Genomic DNA, 8,381 nt, shown 5'->3' on the forward strand with positions numbered 1-8,381 from the left:
ACCTTTTGTCGATCATCTTCAAATCAGAGCTTTGTCACAAGAGGCTTTGTCTTGGATCCAGCACTATAACGATGATGTTAATAATAGAGTAGTATTTGGAGTTGAGTAATAGGGATCTAGATGTGGTGTAGTATTTGGAGTTTCTTGGAGTGATTTTAACTCATTGTATTCACGTTGTATTTTTTTTTACCTAATCTAGATTAGTACTCATTAGTTAATTTTGTCTTTCCAAAAAGAAAAAAATATCAATAATAATAACAAACAAAAAAGTTTAAAAGGTGTTGGCTCAATGGAATATTGTAAAATGATCACTAATTTAACATGTTGCAAATTTTTTTAAAGAATAATAACAAATAAAATAAATATATATTAGTTAAAACGGTTACACGTTTGTTGTAACTAGTTGAAACCATTGACTTTGAGGATCCTCCAAACAAGCAGGATTATCATCAATGCATATGCATTTTTTTGTAACTATTTTAGGTGAAGTGGGAGATTTCCTTTGCAAGCATAAATTTTGTCCTTGACTATCCAAGGTACCCAAATGAAGATTGGTTGCTGATAAAGTTTTCCAAAAACTTTGCTTGCTCCTACAATCATTTGAGAGTTTCACTTGAGATCCATCTTTAATTGCTTCTATGCATGCATCATTGCCAACCAATTTGATTTGTTGCCCTACTTGATTCCACTTACTTTTCCCATCACAATCACCCAATACAAGTTTATTCCTTTTGTTCACTTTTACACATTGTCCACTTAATGGGTGATATATTATGTAGGATTTGCTTGAATTTGAACTTGGTTCTGCAATTTAGAAAATTAGCATTCACTCACCATCACAAATGTATGAAATTATTATGAAGCACAGACACTCTTCGAATTAGACGTGTCTCAGTGTTAGATATGTGTCGTGTCCGACACCGACATCTATAATTACATTAAATTATGTAATTTTCTTAAATTATCATTGGTGTCGGCGTGTCTGTGTCGTGTCGGTGTCCGTGTCTATATCTATGTTTCATATGTAAGGTCTACCAAATTTTAAATTTCAATAATATTTCAATAAAAATCTCATACCTAAAAGCTTCTTATGCATAAGTTGAAACCTTTGAGGAAATTCAATATATCTAAGTGTGCGAAAATCATAACTCCATATACCAAAAGTCTCACTCACAATAATTTCATTTTTTCTTATATAGTAAGCACCTTGTGCAGCCCACAATGCCCAATCCAAATCCACACCTACAAGATATGCCAACATACAAGACAAGAATTTTTCATTCATGTCAGTCTTATTTTCCATGTTGATACCAAATTCACTCATAACCAATGGTTTAGGGTTAGAACCACTCATGAGAAACCCTGCCTTATCATTCAAATTATTCATTACATTAGCACATTTTTTGTTCAATGGTTGCTTGTCCCAATCACTTCGTTCCCCACTTGACCATGCATAGGAATGTACCTCGTACACCAATTTGTTCCCTATGTTAACATTTAGAGGCTTTGTCTTCAAGAAGCTTAAATCAGTGTCATAATTTAAGCCAGAAACAAAGACTAGAACATCTGGATTTGCTTTATGAACAGTTGTAGCTCCTTGGCTCATGTACTTGTGCCAATTGTTTTCGTTTTGTTTTGGACCTCTTAGTTCATTTCTTAACCCTATTGCCACAACCTATAATTCAAAACCCTAACATTAGAAACATTTTTTTTTTCTTTTAACTAATACTCTTGAAATATTTTTGTAATTATTTAGGATAGGTAACTTTTTTTAGGGTTAAATAAGCAAATGGTCCCCCTAAATATACCAACATTTGATTTTAGTCCCCCTAAAATATTTCTTAGGTTTTGGTCCCTCCAAATTTTTTTTATCAATTTATTACCTACTTTTTAGTCAACTCATGTCTAGACTTCATATTTTTTAATGAAATTTTCCAAAAATGGGTAGACAATTATGGCATTATTTTTTTTAAAAAAAAAATTAGAATTCTTTTAACAAAACATGAATTTAATATGAATTTTTTAGCAACAAAAACATAAAAAATAACTCTAAATTCATTCTAAAAAAAAAAAGAAAGAAATAACTCTAAATAGAAGAAACTTATAGACGATTGATAACATGAGAAAATTTAACCTACAGGCTCTTTAAAAAAAATTAACCTACGGTTAAATTTTTTAATATCTTATATAAGAGATATTGTTTGTTTCCTTAAAAAAAAATATTGTTTGTTGTACCAAAAAAATAGTAAAATTGTATATGAACCTGAGGTTTTCCTTTGACACGATTAGCAACATTAGAAAGTCCTTGTAACCATTCTTCTGGATTAAAATATTGATCACCAAAGAATCCATTCCCATCATTATTGTCACAACACCATTTAGGATCACTAACATGATTATCAGCCAAAACCATCATACCTTGTTTTCCAAATTCATCAATCACAAAATCAAAAGCCTCCACAACAGTAATATTCTCCATAGAAGGGTTAAAATTCCCAATTCCTAACCTAGGACCAGTGAGATTCAATTTATCCAACTTTTCTCCAACTTTATTTGTTGAGTAACGTGTAAACATATGTGTTGCCCATGTATATCTTACACAATTAAACCCTAATCCCTTTAATTGAGCTATACAATCTTTTAAAGGTATTGTGTCAAGACCTTCAGCTACCATTGCATTCATGTGACTTGACCAATTGATACAATGTAGCTTCACCCTTTTTCCTGATTCATCTACTACCCATCTCTTGTTGGTTGAAAGAGGAAAAGAATTTGAATTTGATGCAAAAATTGAAATTGTCAAAAGTATAATCAAGCTCAAATATTTTCCTTCCATCCTTAAATATTGAAAATAAGGATGTGAGAAACTAGAAATTAATATATGTTTTTGGGTTTTGTTTTAAATGATTTTCCTCACACTTTATATTTTGTGCTTATATATAGGATATTTTTTTGCCACGGTGTTATCATGATTATGAGCTAGATAACAAAAATTTGACTATATTCTTTTATAATTTTAGTATGAATATGTCTTAATGCATCTAGTGCCAGTTTCATTTTCCTTAAATGACTATGTTATGTTGTTATGTGTTGTTACGCTCGTTTTGATAACATATTTGTATTTAGAAATACCTAATTGCATTGCTATTCTTATTATTAATGAAATACTATAAATATCTTTTACTATGAAAAAAAATAGATTTGTATTTAGCAATATAAATTGGTTTGTAGTACTTTATGCATATAAAACAATTTGTCTATTGAAAGAGCGATAATTTAGCAATTTCATCTCAATTCCAATCTAGCGAATCGATTAAAGAAAATCGAAATGTCTAGGTAAAAGCAACCATAAGAGACTTATTTTAGCTCTATAAATCGTTTAAGAATAAAACTCGTGAAATTTTATCTCCCTCATGCCTCTATAGCTCTTTGAAAATCTGAAAATGGCCTAAGATTTTTGTATTTTAGAATCCAGATTGGGTTTTCTTGGATTCTACCAAGATAAATAAGATAATTGTTCTTCTCCCATTTATTTTTGCTTATTACCGTGCTACGTGAGTTAACTCACGCTGAAAAATGCACCTACGTGAGCTAACTCACCTTGAAAATACACCTACGTGAGTCGGCATTTTTAAAGGAATGAGCAATTCTAAATGGGAGAAGAGCAATTCTTGAGATATAATTGCCTTAAGAAGGAATTTTTACACAATTGGATTATAGAATCCAAAAAGGAAAAAAATTATAATTTGGATTTTAGAATATGAACACTCATTTTACATGCTACAACCCCCTTTGTGCCACTTTTTCATTGCCTACCTTTTTGTTCACATTCTCCCTCCATAATCCAATCCACTTCAAAATTAAGGATCACCCCTATATACTATAGAGGTTTAACCACCACATATACAATAAATATCCCATTTTGCAAGTCCTTCCACAACCTATTATAATCCAACAATATGTGCCATCTCTATTAGCCAACAAACTCAACCAGGCAAAGATCTTTAGCTTCCAATCCCCTCTCTTTTGAAACCTGCATACATCTGACCCAATGTATTTAATCAGTATCGTTCGTCCAAGTACGGACACCGAGGCCAACATATCTAAATGTTGTGGAACCCTCTTTAACATAGGAGACGAGCGTCATATGCATAAACAACTGATCAACATTAATCCCTGTGATACTAGTCTTAAAGAAGTTTATTCGGAGACAACCTCAAACCAACGTACAACTGTTTTCATTACACACGAATTCTCAACACCACTCCCAAGTAAAAAGCATATCACATGCATACTGGTGATGAGATGCCGCCAAATCAGAGTTTCTCATCTAAACCCCTTGAACATACCAAGGGTCACTGCCACCCCGCATAAATCATATCCAAGCAAAAGATTAGTCTCATAGCAGTTTCAAATGACCCAAGCTTATGGAGATACATTACATTCAGAATCCATTAAAGAACCAAATGACCTAATTATAACAAGTTCCAACACACACACACAACCCTGAAATCATCATTTTCCAAACAAAAAATAAGACATCCGTTTCATAATAGAGAAAAAGTTACTATACAAGAGTAGCAACAATAATACAATATAAACAATAAGCAAAACAAAGCACATTCAAATATTCAACACATTTAAGTCTACAAACATTTTGCATCACGCACAGGTATAACAAGAATGTCAAAATACAACACATCAGATACAGTACAACAAATGGTAAACTTGTAGAGAGTTCATTTTCATAAATTGGCCGATGAAGGCGATGGCCAAAAGAAAAACAACTCCTGTGAAAATTGTATAAGATTTTTGAACCACTAGATTCACAATATCCCCACCAAGTCAAGTACTCTTTGGATGTAGTAACAATATGAGGCATGCAGCCGAATAATTTGTGTATGAGGAAGTCTTTGAAAGCCATAGATTACGTGAAAACGAAGTGTCTCTAACCGTAAACACCTACGGAAAATGATGACGACATTTGCTATTCTACCTTGATGCTATAAAATAACACAACCACATTTGTGATGTGCTGCATCGTTCGCTGCTTTCTTATCTGTATAAGGAGAAAAGTCCACCATGTCAATATGTGTCGGATAAAACGCTAAAACTAAATGAAATTGAATTTAGCCAAACAGAACAGCAGTAAATTTAAGAAGTAAACATGGTCAAGTGTAAACATGTTCTATAAAGAGTTTAGTAGTCGTAAACAAGTCCACAAGTCTATATAGACTCTAATCACATTTCACTAGAGTATAAACATGTTTAAAGAATAATATACTGGATATGTATAAAACTTAATGGTGAAATTTAATGGTGTATGTGTAAAACTTATTTTACTATAAGTCCTGTTTCGATAAGCAACTTAAGCACTTATCATATAAGCTATTTCAATAAAAAAAAAAAATATTAAACAAAGTCAGACTGTTTACATATAATCTATAAGCCGTTTTCATTAACTATCTTGTATAGCTTATAGAAATAAGCTGAAAAAGTTTATAAACATATCATATGCTGTTTTCATATGCTCTCGGAAACTGTCCCTCAAAAGCTTATGTCAGTAGATAAGGTCAAATGTGCCGATCAAGAAATGCGTATAACTAAATTCTAGAGAGAGTAGTAATCTAGAGAGACGAAAAAGTTTACAGTCCTTGCTTCACAGAGGAAACTACTTCACAATTAAGATAGTTCAATTTAGACAAATAATGAATAAAGAAACAAGGGATGACTTTTCCTTGACAGCTAAGTTAAAGGATGATACCTCATTATCAATATGTCAATCAAGGACAGGTCTTGATATTTAAGAAACACTTCTATAATGAAAATTTATGTAAAAGTATACTATAGTCAACCTTTCAAAAAGAATAGTTTATCATTAAGTTGCGCTGTATTCACACAAATATTAATCATTAGAACTAGGCTTTTGTATTGTTGGAAATAAATATTAGACCTTTGTCTGTAGTAGGTGGTTGCACAACCACATGCATTGTTGTAACAGTACCAGGGGTATCACATAAAGGGCTCTGGCTCTGGCATTCACCAACTGTTTTGTTGTTCTCCAATATTTTTCCTGCGCTAATTAACTTCAAATCTTTTATAGTCCTTGGCACATTCTCCTTATCTACAAAACACAACACAAACTTACGGTTACACATCTCATGTATCAAATAAAAGAAAAGGCAAAAGGTTTATCATGAGCTCAAAATATATAAATCTTTCAACACTGCTTTTAAAACCGAATCGGACATCAAATTGGAGAGACTTCCGGATTATGGTTCAACCGCCTTAAACCACTTGAATCGGGATGATTCACAGTTGAACTGCTAAAATAATTGAACTTATAGAACGCCGATTCAAGGTTTCAACTGGTTGAACCGTCAAGCAGGACAGTCAGGAAATGAATTTTCTGAAACAAACTAGTAAATGAGGGGCAAATACCTAATTAAAAGAAATCCATATTTTTAGCTTAAGGCTCTATTCTAGGTCTTATCACCTTATATACTTAATTAAAGAAATCCTAAACAGTTTTTCTTTTATGCATCAAATGGCATTTTATTAACGCAAAGTATTCTTCATTTCTGAAGGAAATCTATTTTAAAAGAATTTAGCAAGCAAAAACATTTGCAGGTAAATGCATTCAACATATCTTCCACAAGCATATGCAGGATAGCATAGTTTTGACACATAAAATTCCAAATATCACATCGAACAGAAACATATTTTGTTATTGGAGCAATAGTTACATCTACGGTCCCTTAAAAAGTGATAACTGCATACTAAAAGGAGATTATTTCTTCTTCATCCTCAATATATATCTTCTAAAATCACCAATACATCAAACCCAAAAGCCTCAAATGATCATGCACCTGCTATCACCCGGTTTTCGAATCCATCCAATCAAACCACCTGCCCCTTTTAATTTTTTCATCAGTAGATATCTATTTTGTTATCGCAGGGGTTTACAACACTCACAAACCCCTGAGTGCCAACCACTTGCACTAGACCCTGCTGGTAGTTATATCTATTAATGCATGAACACAATGTTTCTTACAACAACAGGAACAATACAAAAGCATCATCGCAAATCTGACATAGATAATTTGGTTATTAAGCCAAAAAACCTAAACCGGAAAGCATACTGAAGACAAACACAAAACAACTAACCTTTTGGCCATTGAGCAAGAATACTTTCTTTCAATGTTGCAATACTAGTAGCGGCAGGAAAACTTTTGGGGCCGATATCAGAACCATCCGTCAACCTAAACTTGATCTCAAACTGCTCTTGGTTCCCGGTCATGCTCGGAGATCCAAGAAACTTGTAAAATTAATTCAAAATCTAATAGCTTAAGTTGTATCTCAAAAACTATGAACAAGTTTTCCTTTGAAATCACTTCAATTGAGTTTAATTAATGAATACGAGACTATCATCAATCTCTTAGTTTTCTGCAAAAATAATACCCAAAACACAAAAATTTGAGTAAGGTTTATCTAATATATATGCATCTATATATCAAACAACATGCACAATCCAACATAGGAAAACAGATAAATCATAAATCATACAAATTTTTCAGAGGTTTGAAATACACATATCATGATTCATGAGAATAAAACAATTGAAATCCAACAAGTGCATACAAGAAAACATCATAACATATACAACAACAAAAAACATAATAACATAATTCATAATTCAACACACTATCACCAACAAAAAAGGAACATCAAATATCTTGTGCACCTAAAACAGATCTAATTTTCAAAAGGGTATGCATAAAATTAATAAAAATCTAAAATTTTCAACTGGGTCAACAAAAAAAAAAATCAAGCAAAAAATTGGAAAAAAACAGAACAACCTTAAAGTTTTGATTTGTTTTTTTGTTGTTTTTTCTGAGTTGGTTATAGATGTCACTGATCTGAGTGGTAATTTGTTAAAATCACGAGAATTAGGTTGATAAAAACCTAGATTGAAGATGAAGAAGAAGAAGAAGAAGAAAAAGGGAGAAAGTTGGTGCTTTTTCTTCTTCTTTTTTATTTCACTATTATCTTTTTTTTTTTTTTTTTGGTTTTGGTTGAGTTGTGAAATGCAATGCAATTCAATTATTGATATATAAAAAATGGGAGAAAATCAAGGAAAGAGGGTTGCTTTGGAATTTTCAAAGTCATTGAAATTTGTGGTCAATGACTTCATTCTTTGTTTGTTGGCTTCTCTCCCTCCTCCTAATCTCCGAAGGCCGTGGAAATGGAAAAAACTTACCATTTTGTACCTATTTTTTTTTATGGGTTTTTCTATCATGTGCAAATTTGCACATGTTAAGAAGTTTAAAGTAGTAACTTTAACTTAAAACTTGTGTTTTTTATATTAAATATGTAGCTTT

The 8,381-nt window shown here is 31.9% G+C and overlaps 2 protein-coding genes across 3 annotated transcripts; both read right to left on the reverse strand.

Moving 5' to 3' along the window:
* Positions 1–382: 382 nt before the first annotated feature.
* LOC11414189 (glycosyl hydrolase 5 family protein) lies at positions 383–2,674 on the reverse strand. The gene is made up of 3 exons (XM_003621321.2): positions 2,264–2,674; positions 1,078–1,675; positions 383–804 (listed from the first exon to the last, which is right to left on the reverse strand). The coding sequence occupies exons 1-3, from the start codon at positions 2,672–2,674 to the stop codon at positions 383–385; spliced, it is 1,431 nt and encodes a 476-aa protein (XP_003621369.2).
* A 1,844-nt stretch (positions 2,675–4,518) lies between these two features.
* On the reverse strand, positions 4,519–8,136 carry LOC11417845 (membrane-anchored ubiquitin-fold protein 1). Of its 2 annotated transcripts, none has more exons than XM_003621323.3 (4): positions 7,860–8,136; positions 7,168–7,446; positions 5,954–6,124; positions 4,519–5,059 (listed from the first exon to the last, which is right to left on the reverse strand). In XM_003621323.3, exons 2-4 carry the CDS (start codon positions 7,298–7,300, stop codon positions 5,004–5,006), a joined length of 360 nt encoding a protein of 119 aa, XP_003621371.1. In that variant the 5' UTR covers positions 7,301–7,446; positions 7,860–8,136; the 3' UTR covers positions 4,519–5,003. The 2 variants fall into 2 exon arrangements, with proteins under 2 accessions (XP_003621371.1, XP_024626482.1); XM_024770714.2 differs by having other exon boundaries at positions 7,857–8,115.
* Positions 8,137–8,381: the final 245 nt, after the last annotated feature.

The sequence above is a fragment of the Medicago truncatula genome, chromosome 7, assembly GCF_003473485.1.
Source record: "Medicago truncatula cultivar Jemalong A17 chromosome 7, MtrunA17r5.0-ANR, whole genome shotgun sequence".
NCBI classification, from domain to species: Eukaryota; Viridiplantae; Streptophyta; class Magnoliopsida; order Fabales; family Fabaceae; genus Medicago; species Medicago truncatula.